The 21,454-nt window shown below is 42.4% G+C and overlaps 1 protein-coding gene across 3 annotated transcripts in view; it reads right to left on the bottom strand.

Annotated features, from left to right (window-relative positions):
• The window catches only part of LOC126408757 (receptor-type tyrosine-protein phosphatase F), a 188,402-nt gene that overhangs the window by 89,395 nt on the left and 77,553 nt on the right, over nucleotides 1-21,454 (bottom strand). For all 3 annotated transcript variants that reach the window (XM_050074419.1, XM_050074418.1, XM_050074420.1), the window contains exons 3-4: nucleotides 20,161-20,306; nucleotides 17,373-17,514 (exon numbers count right to left, since the gene is read on the bottom strand). In XM_050074419.1, the coding sequence (XP_049930376.1) occupies nucleotides 17,373-17,514; nucleotides 20,161-20,306 (288 nt within the window). The remainder of the gene's footprint in view (nucleotides 1-17,372; nucleotides 17,515-20,160; nucleotides 20,307-21,454) is intronic.

The raw sequence follows: 21,454 nt of genomic DNA, 5'->3' as shown, positions 1-21,454 counted from the left end.
GGCCAGGTCACCGAATGAAGATGATTGAGTCTTTAACATGCAGGCCTTTCACATTTTTAACACCCTGTCTCTAGGCGAGAGTCTAGGCTTGCACAATCACTGTGACTCAACTCTTAGAAATCACATTCTTTTATGTTATCATACAATGTCAAATTGTATTTTTTTATGCCATGAAAGACTCAGTTAAGCTGATTAAATTTAAAAAGGACTTGTAACATTTGAAAATCTTTCGTAAGAGGTTTGACAGTTTAAGAAATAATATGTAACTTTTCCATTTTAAAATGTAGATGTAACAACGATGTTGTAACAACGTTATATATTATTTGAGTTGTGTACTTACATTATCTATGAGCTATCGTTCCAACAATGTGGGAAATCTGTAACTTCTAGTTTTTGGTCATTTTCAACTGTATGTTTTAAGGATGAAGGATTTTATTTATCGGACGTCTGGATCTTAAGTTGTCAGAGAAACAAGCTGAGCAAACATCATCAGCAGCTCAACTCCAGCTCCGGCTGTGTCGAACAGCATTGGAAAAACAGTCATTTGTAACGTGACTTTGCTTTATTAAGTATTTTTATCAGTTTAAATCACCAGGTCCGTTTGTTTTGGAGAGGAGTAGACCTCTGCGGATAATTCAGCTCCTGGTAAAAACCTCCCGAACATCTGGATCTTAAGTTACCAGAGAAAATATGTGAGAAACACTGATTTTTAACGTGAAACTGCTTTATTCAGTGGCAGTTTTTTTCATTGTGAACAAGAAACACTGACAGCAGAAAATTACATATTGTGTACTTGATTATTTTAATTTGGCTTCAATCTTGACATAATGTTCGGGATGAAAAGGTAATATTTCTCTAATAGTGGTGAAACCATGCAGCCCACATCTAATAGGGCTTTCTAAAGTTGCCTGTGTCTTTTGCATTTGGTAGATACAACAACAACAAAAAGCAGTAATTGAAGGTTCTTTCTACACACACTTATCATGTCTTGATGAGCTGATAGGTAAGATTTGAGCCCTGTCTGCCTATTCCTTCTACCGCAACTCCTGCGGTTGGCCTCGTCTGCCAACATGTCATCCCAAGAAGACAAAGACATGCCTTTGTTCAGTCCTCTTTAATGTAAAGGGAAGAGAAAAGGAGTGGGGAAATTTGGAGAGGATCCAATGAAATAGTGCAGGCAATGCAGGTTGATGTTCGTCAAGATAGAGGGCATTATTAATAAAAAGGCCCTCTTGTGTTGGAGTGTAATTCATCAAAAAAAAAAAGCTCCACTTCTCTGTCTAGTCCGGGCAGGAAAATACGAGTAAGGTGAAAATCTTGCGATAATGTCACACGGGCGATCCATTACTAAGATGAACAATGCTGCAACAAAAAACAAAACAAAAAATTCCAATGTCATGTGTGATACCTGTTACTGTCACACTGTTAATTTATGCTGCATATATGCAGACTTGAGTGTCTGAAATTATGCACGCTGCATGCAAACTGTTGTACTGATACAATATTATGTTGTAGATGTCTCATTCTGTGGAGTCCAAGTACTTCTGCGATAGACTTGTAACAACAAAAAGCAGCAGAAACGCCCTGGTTTTGCAAATGAGTAAAGCCAGAAGGCAGAAAGGTGTCAGACGCAAAGCTAGGTACGCATGAACTGGTTCCTCCATGATGTGAAAAATAAGGACCATTGTTCTCTCAACAGCCGTTTAGCACGCACACATACTGAAATACGAGCAGCTTAGCAGATGAACTTGTTTACTGTGGTTATAACAGTAAGGTAGAAAAGAGAGGGCAGGAGGGGAAGGCTTTATGTGGTCTTGTGGTTGTACTACTCAATTAGGATAGCAGTGGGGGCCTTGACTATACACAAAAGGCATGGGGAAACATTGGCAACGTCGTTTGTAAAGAAAAAATTACAAATAGGGTAATTAGTGAAATTAAGAAAACATGATACAGTAATCACAAACTACTATGTCAAGGAGGTGTGCCTCTACTGTAACAGCCACAGGCAGGTGAAGTAAGATTTACATGAGAGAAGAGAGAGGGAAAAGAGTAAAAAGGAGAGGGGAAGGGAGGAGAAGAGGAGGGGGCAGGGGAGGGGTGCATGCCAACCTCCTGCCAGCTCCAATTACCAGTGTGAGTGGAGCGTGGCAGCTAGGGCGATGGGTCTAATCAGAGCCCTGCTGAAAGAGACCCGTCCCTGTCCTCCTGTCCCACTGGGAGGCTGCTGGAGCTCAATCCCACACTCACGTCAGCCAGCGTTTTTGCCTCAACCCAAACACACTCATCTCAATGGGGGAAAACACTCCAGACACCCCAGTTCCCTCATAACAGGGGTGCCCCTGACACCGTGGCACAAGATACAGTCGCTCTGCATAAAAAAAAAAACATGCCTGCCTCATTTCCATTTCAGTGCGTCCTAGTACCTACTTCCTTCTTATACTCTCATGTGCAAAAAGTGGTGAATGGCATGTGCTGGTATGAATGTTTTAAGTGAGTTACCCCAGAGAATAGTCCCTTCAGAGAGAACATGCAGTCGTGAAACATATGTGTGGGAATATTGATGTAAACACTGCCACAGCATGAACAGGAGTTGTGTGCATGCTTGCAGGCTGCCCACACCTTCTTGCTTCACTCTGTATCAATAGTTAATCTAATTCAGCGTCAACGTGTGCCATCAAAAATTAAGGCGCTACAGTGAGCCTTTCTCAAGTTTCCTAGCTTATACATCTGAGCCGATCTCATTTCGAGCAAGAAATAAAAGGCCTTATGATCTCCACGTGAGCCTGTTGCCAAGTGATGGATGACAACAATTAAAGGTGATGTCTCCTTTGATAGTGCGAACCAAAGGACCATAGTGACAGCAACACAGCCACTTGCCTCATGAAATATTACTGCTCTAAAATCTACCCTTTTAAACATACATCAGTGCACTGTCTTTATAGGTAAAAAAAGAAGGGTTATGTTCTCCTGGAGAATATGTAGGCCGTTTGGGTTTTTCACTGTCCTGTGTGTGGGGATGTGCAGCATTTAACCCTAAACTAATGTCTAAATGTTTGTAAGAGGAATCTATGTTGTTAAATATGTTGGAAAAATACAAAGATTGCGGTCTCAGTGTTTCCTGTGTTTACCCGACAAAGCCTTTTAATTATTCACCTTTCTGCTGGCCCAACCTGTGAGGGAAACTAAATATAGTGCAATCAGTGTTGTCTCTGTACTTCTGAACTGGTCTTGAGTCAATCAGGCAGTGAAAAGCAGACGAGTCGTCTGCAGAAACAAAGCGCATGGCCTGCAGCTGTTTCTAGCCAAGAACATCGTCGAGACAGGCATTTGCATCTGTCTGAGACATGGAAGTATGTGAGACGTGTCAGCGGCAGCACGAGGTGCAAACAGAAAGCCAAAGCTAACTTGAGTTCAGGTGAAAGAGCTCTATGAATAGCTGGATCGCTGATGGTGTGTAAAACATACAGCAAGCAAAGGATTTATGAGGAGCGGCACAGTGGTGCACTGTTGCCTCACAGCAAGGTTCTGGGTTCGAACGTGCTGGCTGACTTTCTCTGCGTAGATAACATGTCTTCTCCGTGCCTGTGTGGGTTTCCCCTGGTTTTCCCCACAAAGACATGCAGGTTGGGTGAACACATCTACAGGCTGTAAATTACCCGTAGGTGTTTCTGTCTCAATGTGTTAGCCCTGTGATTAACTGGTGACCTGTCCAGTGTGCACTCCGCCTCTTAGCCCCAGTGACAGCTTGGATTGGCTCCAGCCCCCTGCGACCCTCAAGGATAAGCAAGTATAGCTAATGAATGGATGGATTTATGAGGAACACAAAGGTAATGGTGGTATTACACTCTGTTATACATTGGTAATGGATAGAAATCTGGAGATAACATGTACAGTTACGGTAACATTACATGGTTAAGGTTAGGGCTCAAATTAATATTGTGACAGTGTTGTAGGGTTGACTACTGGTGCTTTTAAAGTATTTAAAAAATAATCATAGTAATGTGGAGGCAGTCTGGCAAGTTCAGAAAATTACATCACTTTACTGTAATGCAGCCTTTAAAACCAGAAAAAGACAACACTTACAATATTACGACATCTAAAATCTAAAACAATATCTAGACTCATATTACGGTATCGATAAAATGTTGATGTATTATTCAGCCTTTACAGCGTTTTGACAAATAGAGCTACTGCTCAGAATGACCTACCAACACAATGTGTGCGTTTGCAGTACATTTAAGAGGCAAAAAAATATATTCTGGAGGACACGCCCATAATTTTAGCCACACTTCTAGAGGTAGTAGCACATACTGATTAATATTTCCTCACAGAATGAGCTACTCTACTTTAAACTTAATTTACAGATTTAGTCATCCATCCCATAGATCTCTTTCCCCTTAGTTTCCCATAGTTCAGTCAACTTTGACCTTGTGCGAGTTTCTTAGATATGCTGTAGAAGTAGTTGCAGTAGCTTCTTTCTGAAACCGTGTGACATTCAGGCAGTGACTAATAAGCCCCACAGACAGGAGGAGACTCGACTGGTATTCATGTAACTGCCCTGGTGCTTTGACTTGCAAAACATTGCAGGGCAAGAAGTTTTCTCACATGTTCTGCCATGAAGGGCATGTGAGCAGGACCCTCTTGCTCTTCAGAGAAATACTAGCTGGCAGAGCTCCCACTGCAGAGGTCTCCTCAGCAGGGATGACACGGCACACCCCGACATCAAAGACATGGCAAGGAGGCCATTGATGTAATACTGTTGTAATGGCATGAAAATTGTGAAAATCTCCATGGAAATGGAGGCAAATGTACAATGTGCATTGAAATGTGCATTGAAATACGTCTTAACATCTTGTCAAGCCTGTTGTCTCTGGCACGCTATCTCTTAGGCCAGGTGTTATGGCAGTTGCTATGGAGATAGCAGAGTGCATCAAACAAACAGTGCTCAGGGTAGATGAACTGCACGCTCAGACACACCTGCACGCAACGGACCGTGGCAAAAAACACACAGTCATAACAAAAACACTTTTAATGCCGTTGTTAGTACACTCAGCGCTACATGCTAGTGGTCGTCTCTCTGTGCTGTTATTCTGCTGTTTATCCGAGTGTACTCGGAGTAAAAAGACTGTAATGCATGCTATGACCTTTGAAATAATACACTTTTTTGTCTGGCAGAGCAGAACATTTGGCCTTACTTCCTTGCCTACAGGCAGATAATCAATAACAGTCATCTAATTCCCCCCCAACTCCTTCCTTTCCTTCCTTCCCTCCCTCTTTTTTTATCATCTCTCTCTCTCCACTTTCCTATTCATCTCTACTTCTCCCTTTTTCTCCTATCTGATATCATACTTCCACTGTCGTCAGTATGATCTACGGCCCTGCCAGATGCCTCGCGCCTGTTATTTATGCTGCGGCGCACCAGTTAGTACATAACCGTGGCCTCCGACCATTACTGCAACCCAAGGGTGGTCTTCTGAATTCACATGGTTATGCTGACCGAGTCACCTTGTGGGACAAGCACTGCTGCACAGAATCACATCCTCCATTAACTACGCTATATGAGTAGCACAGCTGTAGGCTTTCATTTCGAGATTACAGCTCTACTTCTTGCCTTGTGGTCCTACCAACAGGAGTTTGATTGAAGACCCTTGAGATTATAGTATTACGGAGTACACGGTTTGTGGTTTACTACTCATTTTAATGTAACTGCCTCTAAGATGGAAAAACCTGAGGGCTCAGGGTAAATTTCTGTGGTAATACGATGTGGCTAATAAGACAGGCTATTCCTCCAGGTGTCTCGGAAAAAAGAACAAGGACAGGACCAAAAATCAGGAAGCGTGACGGTTAATGAAATCGGTCTACAAAAGGAAGCAGAGCGGTGGTTTGCAAATAAATGAATTAATTGATCCTCTCCACAACTCAAATTAATCATCGGCAGAGCTTTATTGTGACATGTTTAGTGTAATTACAGCAGATAGGGATGGCTTTTATGAGTTCTGAGAAAGGCAGTGGATGTAGTGGAATGTGGCAGGTTCTGTTAATTAAATCCTCACTGACTGGGCTCCTGTGACAGCCTTTACTTATTCTCTCAGTCAGAGATAATGAATAATACACAGAGTCTGTGAGTCAATGTCGACAGCCTCAACTTTGTAGTGGTTTGCAGAAGTGATGGCCGTTCAAAAAATATCAAACCGTGGCATGACCTATTAACTGCTCACCTCAAAATGCAATAATTTCATCAGTGCTGGTCAACGGTAGCAAAGAGGCAGGAGAGTACATGACTGTGATAGAAAGGTCGAAACATGACCTTCGACAAGAAATTGCTCGGTGGCTGGAACTGTTCTGAGGTTAGTGAACTAGCCTACAGCGATGAATGTTTTTAGGAGTGATCAGATCTGTATATTATGACCATCATGTTAGAATTAAATCTGATTCTACTGCCCATTTTATTACTGTTTCCTGTAGTTGGTACAATCTGAATCTTGATTCTAACCTCACCGCAATTTCATCAGGAAAGGACAAACACCTGCTTACCCCAACAGTCACAGTCAATAATTGGGTGAGGTATTGTTCTCACCTTACAAATAAAAAAAGACCAAGTTAAGTGCTCCAAACTACTTGGTGAACATGCCCTGACACTGGGAAAGTTAAGCGGGGGCGGACCTGAATCTGAACATGCTTGCTCAGTCAACCTACCCTTGCAAAACAGGTTGAAAAATATTGATGCTCATGTAATGCATGCAAAATCAACAGCGCCTTTGACAGCTGTAAGCAGACCGATCAACTACAACCTTGAAAAACACAGCTTAGCAGCTTAGAGAAAATGGGACTATGCCTCTTAAACATGAGAAAAATGTCAAGCTTAAGGCCAAGCTATAAGGCTGATAGTGAGTCAAGCCGTTCTCCCCTGCCTTCTATGGCCCAGTGGGTAAGCCAAGAGGGCTTGGTGTGTAAATGTGTGAGGAAAAGGGGTCAGGGTGAAAGGACTCCCATTAGCCAGCTCATTGAGTGTAGGTATTAGAACCCCCCTGACATGCAGCAGGCCCATCCATCCATAGCCAGTCAGGGCCTGGGGAGCCGTTGACTCACTGGCCTGCAGAGCTTTAAGGTGGACCTTGCTCTTTACCTGCAGGGGTACAAGCCCAGGGTGTCATTATTAACGAATAAAGGAATGTCAGGTGGAGTTTTTCTTTTGTTGCACTGAGCGTTGTTTTTGCAGATGCTCTGGGCTTAAAATGAGACCAAACTTTTTTGTAGGTGCCAGGTTGTTGTTTTTTCACAAAGTCCAAAATGTGGCCTACAACAGACGCTAAGGCTTTTTGTTTTTAACCGAGAAGATTTCTGAAAATGCCTTCCACTCTGGGCTATTGCTACGTAATTTTGTTGATCACTTTTGGCCCTTGACGGCTGGTTAAAAGGAGTGAGGGATCAGCCGTCAATAACGCATAAAACAGTCAATAAAACAGGTTTTTCGACAATTGTGAGTCACCGCAACCATTAGAGGTCCTTCAGCATACAGCCATAAATATGCAGACAAAATATTAGGCTGATTGACCTAGTAATTTGCCAGATTAGCTGCTGAAGGAAGAAGAAGAAGAAGTAAGAAGGAAGAAGGAAGTTTTATTGTCATTGTGCTTCCACAACGAAATTTAGTTGGTACACTCTCAGCGGCAAGGCACATATTAAAAACTGAAAAAAAATAAATAAATTACAATACAAAAACATGGACACAAACTGTATAGGAGAGTACCGAGCCGCTACGTACATGCGCGCCGCCATCATCCCTATCACCACAAAGTCAAAGAGAAGTCTGACTGACAGATACACACATGCACACACACGACCAAACACATGATCCCTTCTAGGCTCACGCCTGGCGGAGATAACAATAATGAACATGCTTCAACACAACAACAACACCACAACAACTGTGGCCTAAAAATGATCGTAAAGGTAAATCAATTAGCAGGGCTTTCATATATGATTGTTAATTGTCTTCCATTGTACAGGGATCTCTATTTCTCTAGTTAGATGTCTGTGTTTGAGTGTTGTCTAATCATTGGTTCTGCATGACTCAGACAGACAGAGGCAGACATTTATATTAACAAAATAATTCAATGTGCAATATATTATAAACTAGGGCTAATAATATGAAGCAATTGTTAGATTGTTAAATCTATGAAATTAAAAGCTATTTAACTGTTCGGTCAACACAATGCCAACCAACCACAAAAGTAATTTCTTGTATTTAAGTTCTGTGAATTTGAGAATACAACTTCTGTTTTACCAACTGTTCAGCTAATTCTGTTCGTCATTTCAGCCCACTTCTGATTTATATTGTTGTGGTTTTGCTGTGTCATGGAGAGCGAATTAAATTTAATGGACCTCTCCATTAACAACTGTTGAATTAGTAAAATGCAGAATTCTAACAAGGGCAGAGGACAGGCTGAACTATGGCTGAGCATAAAACACTTCTACCCAAAGTAAGAAAAACAGCATGAAGCAATGAACAAATTGATTTCATACAAAATTACACCGTAACTGTCTGCGGGGCTCAGACTGCTCAGGTGTAAGTAAGCGTTTGACTTGCATTTGACCCTTCAAATATCAATTTGATTCAGGAGCACGTTTGTGAGTGACAGTTTCCATCACCCCTCCGCGTTCATATTCAGTGCAGCTGCTTATATTTCTGGGAAAAATAATATTGGATCTTCACATTTAGATGCCTGACTATCTCTCCCTGCTGGCCTCTTGTCTGCTTTAGAGAGAAACACTCCAATGAAATGTCTGGGCTCAGATAATCACGAGCAAGTGCTTACAAACATAGGGACTAACAAAAAAATGAATTAATCCCAGGCAAAAAACGATGACCCGTTACCTCGCTTAACACTCTAATGGAGGAAGCAGTGCACTGTGAATATGCGCATGGTGAAACACTATTGATAATCACATCGGTCATGCTCTCACAGACAAGTCTTCAGTAAAATCTGTAATTGAATAATGAAAGCCTGTTGCAGCTGTTTGTGGCAGATATTTAATAGCAGATGTCAATTCGCGGATATCCTTGTCTGTTCCGGACAATGCGCAGATATCAGCGGATGTGCATGTCTTGTCACATCTCCAATATCTTCTGAAGCCCAGAGACAACATCCAGATAAGGAGTTCAATATGTCTTGACAATCAAGTTTAAAAAAAAGTGACAGGCTACAGCCCTGCTCTCAATAAATGTATGACAGCAGCCAGAAGCTACAATGTTTTAAAGTGGACACATCAACAGGAACAGCCATGTAATACCTGGTGAGGTGTTCCTGTTTTTCCCCACTGTAATCTTCACATAAAAAGCAGTATTTACTGCAGGACAATTACTATACTGGTGTTACTATTATGGTGTCCACCCTGTGTGTGTGACTGCACAAAACAGACACAAAGATAACTTTAACTATGCATAATCAGTGTATGTGTAGCAAGAGGAATGGTTTTTAAGCCTTCCCACAAAAGACTGGAGTTAACATTAACATCAATGCATCAGACGACACTAAAGGGATGAATTTCATCTACGTTCATTTTAAAATTTTCTTTTTCCTGCACCCTGCACTCAGAGTTTGAGTGTATGTGTTTTTGGGAGAAAGTGAAAAGCTCTGATGTGTTAAAACACTCTTTGAGAACCACTGGCTCACTTTAAAGTGAATAAATACATCCTGAAAATACTCTTAAATGTTACAGTAATCCCTGTACAATTAAAGGTCTGGCTCTCTTTGTTCTCCTATATTCCATCAACCACTTTTTAAATGTTATTTTTATTCATTGACCTCTCTCTCCCTTTTTTCTCTCTCTCTGTTTCCTCAGGCCATAGACACGATCTGCATTGATGGCGCAGACAAACCAGACATCACAGTCTTTACAGATACAGCTTGCCAAAAGCGTGGAGCAATTGATGGACAAGTACAGACGATAAAATGTTGCCTCAAAGCAAGATTGACTCCATCCAGATGTCTGCATATAACATAAAAAATTAAGTCTGGTGTCAAACGAATCTCACGGGACGATCAATTAATCAGGGCTGGTCTAACTAGTAACTGAAAGTCCCCCTGTCTATTGATCAAACCATACATTATTTAGCAAAAAACAGACGATAATAGCTAATACTAATAATAAATGATTATAAAACTATAAATAATGGACATCTGCTTTGTGGGTTATTTTAATTTTTTTATGATGATTGACCACCGAAGATGGATTAGAGCAGAGGGTCAGATATGCAACAAGCTGGCAGGGATCCTTAGTGTCATGCTCAAGGACACTCCAGCAAGGTGGCGGCTGCTAATTAAAGCCACTCATTACTGTGCCTAAAATCGCAACAAAATGCTCATCTGTATTCCTCTGCGAACAGCAAATGCTGGATCAGCCAGCATCACTGTCGGGCCAGCTCAGAAACAATACAAAAAGCCAACCAGCATAACCAGAATTACAATTTTTATTTTCACTCTAATATTTTTTGACAGATTTTCCAAGGCTGAAAACAAGTTTTTGTTTGTGCTCTTTTTAAATCCCTGTGTGTTTTGGGTTGGTAAATGGGGAGTACAATATAGGCCCTACAACCCTGACTGAACCTAAAAAGCTACCTCCTCCCCTCACAATGCCTAAGTCCTTGGAAGTTAGGATGTGAGGATGCAGATTGGGTGGCCAGGAGGGTGATTCCAGCCTGCCATATTGTGTGAGTCCTTGGGAGAAGCATGCATAGACAGATGCAGTTTGTATCTGTCAGGCTGGATATGATCTACGACGCTGGGCCTCCAGCCAGCAGGTGGTGGGAGAAATTAAATCTGTGACACAGACCGACACAATGGAGCTCAGAAACACTGTAGGGGGGGTACACCTGTATTTGGGTGTTTGGGTTTGTGTGTGTGTGTCAGGATGCATGTCCCTGAATGGTTTTGTTTGCGTGCAAGATTGTGCTTCTGTATTCCAACTGCGTGTTGTGACAAATAACAGCCCTGCCCTGAAGACGGAAGCCAAACCTGCTCTACTTAAAGCAAACTTTCACACCCTGCATCAATTTCATAAACAGCCCACAGTATGTAACGTTAAACATAAACTGACCACTTACTTCCTTCAACAACATGAGGGAGCAGCTATTAAAACTGCTGCAAGAACATTACAGAAACCCACTAGCATTCAAGAAGAGAATCAGAGAGAGTGAAAAAGTAATGTGCGGGGAATAGCAGTTACACAACAGACCTTATTTTGGTCATTGTGGATGATTTGAATAGCGCGAAGGAAAGGAGAGGATTAAGTTGTCGGAGGAGCAGGGCTCGGTATTAAATCATTGCGATATAGCTTCTGTATGTATTTATCTTGCCTAGGAAGAGGCGCAATGCGATTTCTATGCTGTTTATCCAGTCAGGTTTGTTGTCCACACTTGCCTGGCTCCTGAGATATTTATTACTGGCATTGTGTCGCAGTCATTTTTTGCCTCTACACCAGGGAATATAATGCATGCCAAGCAAATAAAGGCCTTTTCTAACCGGTGAGGCCATAATTTGTTTACTGCCACCAAACACAGGGCCACTAAATACAGTCAACACGGTAAAGCTGGGACACTTTACTGAATTCCATTTTGAAAATTTCTGAACTGTGTGCAAAAGCTGATGAGTTTCTAACACTTGTGTATAATTATGGCCTCTTTTCCAATCTTAAAATTAGAGAGGCATAACATGGGCTCGTAGGGCAGAACTCTATTAATATTACAAGGAGCTGTATCACTCCAGAGTTTGATGTTTGACATGTTTTCACCAAGCAAGGGGCTATTTTTTTCCTCCACTGCAGAAGCTTTGAATCCTTGCATATTTCTCATTTGACCTTTCCAAAAAAATTACATTTTTTTCTCGACATTACATGTTCAGAAACGAGTTGCCGGGGAACTTCAAAAAAGGTGTGCAGCTGGTCTGAAGGAGAACCTTTCTAATTCACGCTCTGACAGCGGAGGATTCCGGTAATGATGGGGCTTTTGATCTGGTACCATTAGATAACATTCCTTTTTTCTAGAGACAGGTCCGCTGTCTCCCAAAGGACGAGGGAATGTTCTCTAGCACAGCAGAAAAGTCACAGAATATACCTGAGTTTCTGCTCTTACTTAAGGACTAATCTCAAGTTACAGGGAGCTCTGCAGATATCACTTTGACAATTTTATGTTTCCTTAAACTTCTTATTTGAGGGGAATTTAGCTAAAACTATTCAAAGTTACAGCGGGTAAGCAGATTGAGGTCATGATTTTCACTTTCCTGGGGTTTAATACAACAGCACTGCAAGCCTTTTCATTCTCACGCCATAAAAGGAAGCATAAGCATCATTAATGTTTTCACAGCGTTTTATCACTGCGATATGTGTTTTTGTTGAATCGCCTTACCAAGTATCTTGCTGATTTGTTCTCACTTGGAAAATATGCATTATCATTTATAAGTTATATGACTTGGTTGCTGTAGGCCTTTCCCAGCACTTGTCAATGTTGCAATTCCCCAGTTGTTGATAGAAGCCAATTTAAACCATGAACCTTTAATGATTTCGCTCAAGGCAGTTTCAACAGAAATCTGGCTCTGGTTTTGGTTTCAATTGTGAGAGCAGTCACTGTATTCACTGCACCCACTGCACCACAGAGCCTCATCAGTTTTATCATCACCATTAGTGTCATCACAGGACATGCTTCTGACACCACCTTAGTCATTTCTTGATCTGAGTCATTGCGTTTTACATTTTACATGCTCATCAAATGTTAACGGCGGCGAAAATGTGAAATATCGCCTTGACATGGAGAAGTGGCAGCACACTGCATTTAAGACTGATGTTGTGAGCCGAGATGTCTTTTCTGGCCGGCAGTAGTTTATTTCATACATCACCGAGACAAGCACCATTTACCTGAACATTTACTGAGGCAGTTCAATTCAAGAGGGGCGCTCAAGGTCACAACATCGGCATCGTTACCCAAGTAATGAGTCATTGTTCCCTCTGGTCATCTCTTTATACTATCCTAAAACGTCAAAGCCACACTGTCCACTATATTTAACACGGAGAGAGATACAGAGATAAAACAGAGAAAGGGGCAGATACAAAAAGTTATAGAGACGAGAAGGCAGAAACCGAAATGAAAGGGAGGAAGAGAAAGGGAAATGAAAGACTGACAGCAACAATATTTCTAAATCACGCCTCCCCCTCTGGTCTCTGCATCGTCTGCATCATTATTTATCCATACAGGTCAGACCTGCACACAGCTGACTGGCTCTCTCTCTCCCTAACATAGACACAGTTGAAGAAGGATTGTACATTTGAAAAGTAATTTTGCATGTAGACCATTATTCAAAACCTCACAGTGAAAAAGGATGATTATAGCCACAGATCCTCAGATGTGACTGATGACAGTGTGACAACAATAAAGAAACACGACTCTGCTCCTACCATTCTACTGCTGTATGTGTGTGTGTGTGTGGCTCTCTCTCTCTTTCCTCTCTCTCTCACACACACACACACACACACACACACATACAGACGAACACACAATGAGAGATGGCTGAGCTGACTTTGGGCCCGCATGTAAGTCTCAGCGGTGTGACCTCTTGGGCGGGGGCGTGAGAACCGCCACGAACAAAGAGCAGGGCTGTTACAGCGTGACAGAATTACAGAATGACTTGAGACTCATGACTGCAAAAGTGCAAAAGCCCGACTTGACTCTAGTGTGAACACACGCCTTTGCAACTACCCCACAGGTGAGCGGCACGCTAAACTGTACAGTCACAAATCCAACTCCGATCATCTGCCCACGTTAAGAAAGAGACAGGGACCATTGGTCAGCTCCAGACATAAAATCCTCTACACAACTTTTTCTAGTCAAGACTTCTTCAATTTCTATACAGCCTGAAATCTTTATACAACGTTGCTTAACATTCATCTTAGTCATACTCTGACAGCCTTTGACCCAGCCACTGACTCAGAAAGCGAACTGCCAGTGAAGTCAACAAATTTTGACACACTTGTGTTTCTATGCAAAAGAAATCCTTAAAGTCAACTCAAGAGGTCTGCTGGTATTACGTACAGTAAGAAGCCAACAGGACTGAAAAAAAAATTAACTTGGACTCATTGAATTAGGCTGAAAATTGCAAGCAAGTGATCCAGACACTATAATGCACTTCTGAACCTTGGCATTTTCCTTTATACACTCCAGCTCTACCTTCAGGCACAGTGAAAGCACGTGTAGAGCTGCACCAATATGACTGTCGTAATCCATATTTTGCAGGATTGGCATAACAAAATAAAGAGCCAGTATATGGAATAATCATAATTAACGCTCGACCTTCCTTTGCTCTGCTAAAACCTATAATCCAGATCGACTTAGTGCTTTAATGACTTCACCATTCTCACTGCCTCTCTGGATGCTAGTGCTCAATGTATTATGACAACTTCATGTGGATGCAAAGTCACATGTACTTTAAGTCATGCGGAGAGCGTGGGGCTTTTCTTTTGGAATGCAAAAACAGGAAGTTTATGCTCACTAAGTCATTTTTCCACCTTTATTCAGGGAAGGTTGAGTCAAATGTGACAGCTACACTTCTTATATTGGTCACTGAGAAGTTTACTAGTTCTGTGCCTTGCTGAAGGGTACTGCACTGACTTAAGTTTGCAAAAGCTCAGCAGGCTTTTTAGTCACTTTCTCTGGATTTCTTTCATTTGATTCGAAGCGGCAACATTCTGACGTGACACCGACTTCTCACACCCTTCAGGCTACCACCGCCCCATTAAGGAAGAGGATCGTTAGTCTCCGTCTGTTTGGTGCTGCCCCAGTGTTTTCTCATGTAGTGCCGCTGATATGAACTTGATGTATCGCTAGGCTACAAACAATAGTCTAAAAATAGAGCCGAGCTGACAACATTGCTCCACGAGCGTGTGTGAGTTTGCGCTGAGTGTGTTTAGGCAAGTGAATATGCATGAATGTGTGTGGGTTTGTGCGCATGTATGAACTAAGTTGTCCAGCACTTCCTCAGGGTTGTGGACCAGAGAGGAGTTACTCTGATTAAAAACGACATGGGGTTCTGTTCTCTACCAGCCTCTGTGACTGCCTCAACACTTGTGAGTCTCCCTCTGATAACACAAAAAGACAACAGATTACTTGAATACATTTTACAAAAGCTGAACTACTTATTTAAGAAATATATTTCTTTGTCACGTCCAAAGATTTTCCTCAGTTTGTAACTGTCTGTTTAGTCAGTCACTTCCAGATATTTACATTTATAGTATGAAGTCTGTATGAAGATTTCTTTTTAGCAATAATAGGTGGAAAACCTAAAAACATTATCACAGCAACAAGCCTTCATAGCCTATCAGCTCATGAGGTTACTGTTCTTAGTTTTGGCAGAGCTTTCTTACTTCCAGCAGATATAAAATCTCTTGGCAACATCCTACTAAAGTCCTAGTTTGGAAATAAATATCTGTCTCTCCTTGCCGTGCTAAATGTTCATCTAAGACTTCAACCTCACCAGGTATTTCGTTTACTTTGGCCGTCTGCCAGTTCATTCTGAACAGGTAGTGTACAACCAGCTTGCTTGAACTTGTAGGCTAAGAGCAGCTGTCCACAGTTTTTTTTAAAATATGAACCTACGTTGTTTTGGTTTGTCAGACCAAAACAATGAGCTTAAAGAGGTTCAGAGGCGCAGACGTGCAGATTCAGGTGTTGATCATATGTGGGATCGTCAACACTAGCTACTCTTTCGGATTTTTTTTAACATTATTATAAAGAGTATTTCTTAATGCAGCTTTAAATAGGTGCATATTATGGAAAAGACACAGTACGCACTCCAAAAACTTCAAATTTTATCTCACATTTAAAGATTTTATAGTAATTGTGCTTTCAGATGTAGTTCAAGCCAAAACACAGACAGTGCTGGTAACACTGTTGTGGTTAAAGGTCTGGCTCTCGTGCTGGAGATGTATGCAGTGTCTGTGTTCTACTAAAGCCCTATAGATAAAAGCATCCATCATATGGCATGTGTCTGCATGGCACTTGACTCCGAGGTTAGCAGCTACAGCACTGAGCACAGGATCACAGAGAGAAGTCGGCTGGATGCAAAGCACGTCTGCTGGTGAGAACAGTTGCTCACTGTTGAGTAAGAGTGTTGTCCGTCTCTCTATTCCACTTACCGAACGGGATCCGAACTGAGTGTCCTATATTGCCCCCCCCCCGGCCCCAAAAAAAGACTAACACTGCGATTAATCTCATCTCATTTATGTGCGCTTCATGTCATGTTAGTGCTGTTTGTTTGTGCAGCGTTCCTCACGATACAGTGCAAAGGAGGGGTAGAAGAAAAGCCTTCTTTGCACAGGAGAAAAGTCCCTTCGGGAAAGATTACGCAAGCCCAGCCGATGATATCATCAAATCAGCGTGGACGGAGAAAAAAGGACGGTTGGGTGTAAGAAAGATGGGATTCAAACGGGGGATAGAAAAGGCTGTATTTGAATGAGAGGGGATCTGCTTTAATGCCAGTGTAATGGCTATGGACGGCCTTAATCCTCCTGCTGGCGAGCTCTGGAGCTTTTTTTTTTTCTTGAAAGTTTCTAATGAAATCAACTCCTGCTGTGACTAGCAACCACATGACAAAATTACAATCAATTAAGGGAGAAATTCACGCTCACGGCTCAGTGATAAGGAAGGCTGAGCAGGGAGAGGTGCTGAACGTCTGTCCACATAAATCACATACATTAACTCTATAAACAGGAAGAAGAAGGAGGGCCATGGAGGTCAAGCTGGCCTGTAGGCACGCAGGGGTAGCCCTTCTAGTAGTCTACATTCATCTGAAGCATTTTTATTACAGTTCTCTGGGTAAAGAAAGCATCACTGACATGATTTAAGGGTTTTGATGAGGTAATTTATTATTATTTTTAACTGATTATGGGATTAATTTGCTGTTTTGGGCAAGCCTGACTGACTTATTGAGATACAAGACAAATTAAATATAGTATCATAGCAAATAAAGGGCGAATAATTCCTACAATATATCTGGGTTCCAGGTCAGACATTTGCTGAATTGCTGAACTGTATGCTATCTTATTTAAAAACGCATTCCCTGCACTTTTTTTCCCACCTTGTGGAGTTTACATTAAGATATATCTGCTCCTGCGTGACACTGCCAATACAAGGAATCCTCAGAGTTTGCAAATGTTTATGGATGAATTATTAAGGTAAACACTCATATTTGCTTTTGGATATATTGGAATAAAAGCTTCAAAAAACTAGCAGAAGCAGCAGGAAAAGGAGGAGGGGAAGAGAACAGAGTGAGGGTGAAAGCGAGATGGAGAAAGAAACCAAGAAAAAAAAAAGAGACTTATCTTACCTTCAAGCACTGTAAGCTTGGCACTAGTGTTGATCTCGCCTGCACTGTTGGCGGCCGTGCACTCATAAATGGCTTCGTCTCTGTGTGTGCGCAGTGGCTGGATCCGCAGTACGGAGCCCGCGCCATCATCAAACTCAATCACCTAGGAGAGCCGGAGCAGAGCAAAAGGGCAGGAATGTTATTTTTAGGGGCCAAGGATATCACTTCATTGCAACATAGAAACGACATTGGTTTAGATGGTTTTCTTGTTTGGTTTTTCTGATCTGAGAGAGGAAACAATTGAACATTTGCCAGTTGTGCAGCTTTTCCAGTTCCTCAAAGGCTATTTTTATGCCCTGATGCGAAATTGAGACTTTTCAGGAGTAGAATATAAGTCTGTTGTTTCTCACTGCATTTGCCAAAATTTCCTCTTGTGAATGATAGTGTGAAATGATATCCAAAAACACTGTGATGCGCAGCAGAACCACAACAAGTATCATATAAAGGAATACCAACCAGGGGCCAGATGTATAAATGTGACATAGGCACAAAAACCATGTGTAAACCTCTTTCCACACATTAACTGGTGTTTATAAAGGAAGAATGTGCAGTGATAATGCGCTCATCTCATGCATGCTTCAGACCAGGTGTACACACGGGCTGAACTGAGATAGCTGTGGGTGGTATTAAAGTAAATATTAAATGTAAGGTGAGAGATGTAACCTTATAGTAAAACACTGTTATCAGATTGTTTGCCAGTTTCACTGATCGTCTCATTATTTCTTTGGGCGGCACTGTGTTCTGTTAAAGCAACACTTACCTTTCTGGAAATTTAACACTTTTCTTTGTTTAGGTTAAAATGCTATTAATAAGCTGATGGCACACTGAAATGTAAGTGAATTCCACCAGAGATGAAAACTCATAATTATACCATTCTCATATGGTTCTTAGAAAACACCGCCCAATCACTAAATTCAGACCGAATGCAATGATTGGTCGGAGTTTTCTCCTGCCCTGTCTGTCTTCCCCACATGGAGGCCTCCGACAGTTGTAATCGCTCGCGTAACATCCCCGCACACCCTCCACCCTGTGAGTCTGTGAGACAACAAATATGCTACTAACAGGGACGGTTGTGGATATAAACTAGTAACAGGGACGCTTGTGGATATAAACTAGTAACCTGAGATGACCACGGTTTCACCTGGAGCTGCCCCGAAGGGAAGACGCCCGGCAGCGCTGTGACAGAACGCGGAAGCGGGGGAAGCGCGGAGGGGTTAGCTCTATGCTAAGAGCTAACCCCATCAAACCAGCTGTTCCCACTGGCGAACGTCCGCTTGCTGGACACGAAAACATTAACGTTATCTTCCTTGTGCTTTTCCACTTACTAGTAACGTTAATGCTACTATCTAACGTTAGCACTGTAACCTTCTATTCTAAAACTCATCAGTCATCACTGACTCTGGTTGAGTTTTAAAACTCCGGGGTTGCATTTGTAACGTTACACTCGCCCTCCTCTTCCATGAATCTAACGTTACCATGCCAACGCCTACGTCCATCATAGACGTAATGAGGACGTAATGGAGGAGGGGGGAGTAGGCCTTTGGAGGGAGGTGGAGTTGCAGGAGGAGGAGGATGGGACTTTGGAGGGAGGCGGGAGTTGTGGATGTTCAAATTTTTTGTAAGTGCTGTGTGAAATGCAAGAAAGGTAAGGGTTGCTTTAAATATCAAATCAAAGGTACATTTATAAACTTCATTTAACCAATATCTCCCTGCTGATGATCGTTTAATTGGATTTTTGAATTGTGGCGCACTTAACTGTAAAGTCAGTTTCAACATGAGCATTGTGGATGAATCACGGTTCATCCTTCTGGTGTTAAATAAACATAATGACTGAGACTTTACAGCGTTTAGGGTTTGCAGAAATGTCATGACATCGTGGAATGGATGCTACAAATATGCACAGCTGTACGTAAAGGCAGCTGGCACCGTTAGAGAACCTTGTCAATGTGACAAGATCGTGTGAAAAGGAGTGGGCACCAGTATCGCTATGCAAATTAATAGGCATTTCTACATCTGTAAGTGGGAAATGAGGCTCGTGCACCCAGCTCCACAATTGAGATTTATAAAACAGAAACATGCAGCTTTATAAATCTGACAAAAAGAATGTGCATGCACATTTCCATCTTTGTGCATGTACGCATTTTTTAGTTGTGAATCCATACACGGTTCTATGCATCTGCCCCGGGAGTACAACCAAATAGTACCCCAGCAATCACGACCGTATTATGTTACAGAGGTAAGGCTGGTCAGAAACAGCACGAGTTCCCACCTTGGGCACTTCCTTCTGTTCACATGGGTTCAAAAGAGGGAGGGGAAATACATCAAGTAATACATCAAGGCGATGTATGGCTTGCGATGGTGGAGCTGAGGAACAGAAGGGGAAGGATGAGGGTGTGAAAAGACTGAAAGAGATGAAGAGGACTATATAAATCAAGATGGAAGGAGATTAAAGAGAAGGGAGGCCTGTCTGGTCTCGCTTGGAGAAGAGAAGAGTTGGTGTGATGCTCAATAACAGGGCGATTGATTATGTGCGCTGGGTGAGTGTGTGTTTTGTGTAAACGCTGTGTGCATGCACGCATGAGTGGGTGTGTCTGTGTTAATGAGAGAGGGTTATAAAGGCAGTCTCATGCCTGTAATGTTTTGTCACGTGTTTTGTGTTTGTTCCTGCTTGTGTTTGTGCGTCTATGTGTGAGTGTGTGTGCGTGTATGTAAGTGTTCAGAGATCTGAGAGTCACGCATGAGTGCTCACCTCAAAGCGCTGGGAGCTGACTTTCTTGCCTTTCTTCATCCAGGTGATTCTGGGTCTGGGCACCCCGGTGGCCTGGCACACAAACGACGCAACTCCGCCCGAGATGCCCGTCTGGTCCTCTGGGGATTTGACGAAACTTGGCAAGCCTGATAGAGCCGGAGCGAAGGGGGCAAAGGGAGATGGAGAGTGGTAAAAAGAGGGAGGGAAAGAAGTCGGGGAGAGAGGCGAAGGAGAGCAGAAGGGAGGGGGGAGAGATGAAGGTGATGTTATTGCCTACTGCCAGTCACGTCGGCATGTGAAACTTGGTTATCTATGGGTATCACTTTCTCCACACAAAGGCAACAGTGGCAAAACCCACACTGGCATTGTTGCTGTGCACACCTGCAGCTCAGTCATGGGAGAAACATCCAGTCTTTGTGTGCCTGCCTGTCACTGTATCATGTTGAATTTCTCACCCTTTGCTTTGACACACCATTTGAAACGGCAAAGTCTGTCGCCCACAGACAATGAAGTTGCAGTTCTATCTCTTGAACATGAGGGATTGCATTAAACCCAATAGATAAAAAGAGATAAGCAGACAAACTCCTACTCTTCCACAAAAAAATGTCTGCAAAAATCACAAAGAAAGAAAAGCAGCATGCAGGTAAATTAGACACATTGGGAGTTAATCAGGTTACTTAGCATTCAAACCATTTTTGTTTTTATAGGGCATTAAAACTGGTTGGCACATCCCAAAATCCAAACAAGGCTACTACTATGTAGTGATCTGTAACCTCTGTGTGACTTCCTAGGTAATGTGTGTTTACAACAACACAGTGGACTACCTTGGAGAACACCTCTTGACGTGGATCCCCTGTTTGCCTTCCGGGTGTTTTTACCGAGCACCACACCCTACATCATTGTGCTCAGGACAATGGAGTGTGTGTTTCAGTGACAGCCCGTCTAACTTGACATGGTGCTACTATGAGCGCACCTTAGCTCCATGCTATAGCTCCCATGCTTTATGCTTTATTTGCAGCCTCAGACGTGCATAATACGAGTCTGGCTTCAACAACATGACACAATGTCCTTATTACCAGCTCCGTCAGCTCGTGTTTCATCTCCAGAGTCATTAAAGAGGGAGGTGGGGAACACCTAAACCGCGGTGGTGACGAGCAGACCGCCCCACGGAGACATGCACAAAGGGGTGAATCATTATGCTGTATACACAGAGGAGATGCCAGCCTTCCCTTTCTGAGCACACACTGGGGAAAATCCCACAGTGGCTGCCACCATTCTTTACTCTTATGTGTTC

Source organism: Epinephelus moara, chromosome 21, assembly GCF_006386435.1.
Source record: "Epinephelus moara isolate mb chromosome 21, YSFRI_EMoa_1.0, whole genome shotgun sequence".
Taxonomy (NCBI): Eukaryota; Metazoa; Chordata; class Actinopteri; order Perciformes; family Serranidae; genus Epinephelus; species Epinephelus moara.
The sequence above is the reverse complement of the archived record's forward strand: the minus strand, read 5'-3'. Positions and strand labels throughout refer to the sequence as shown.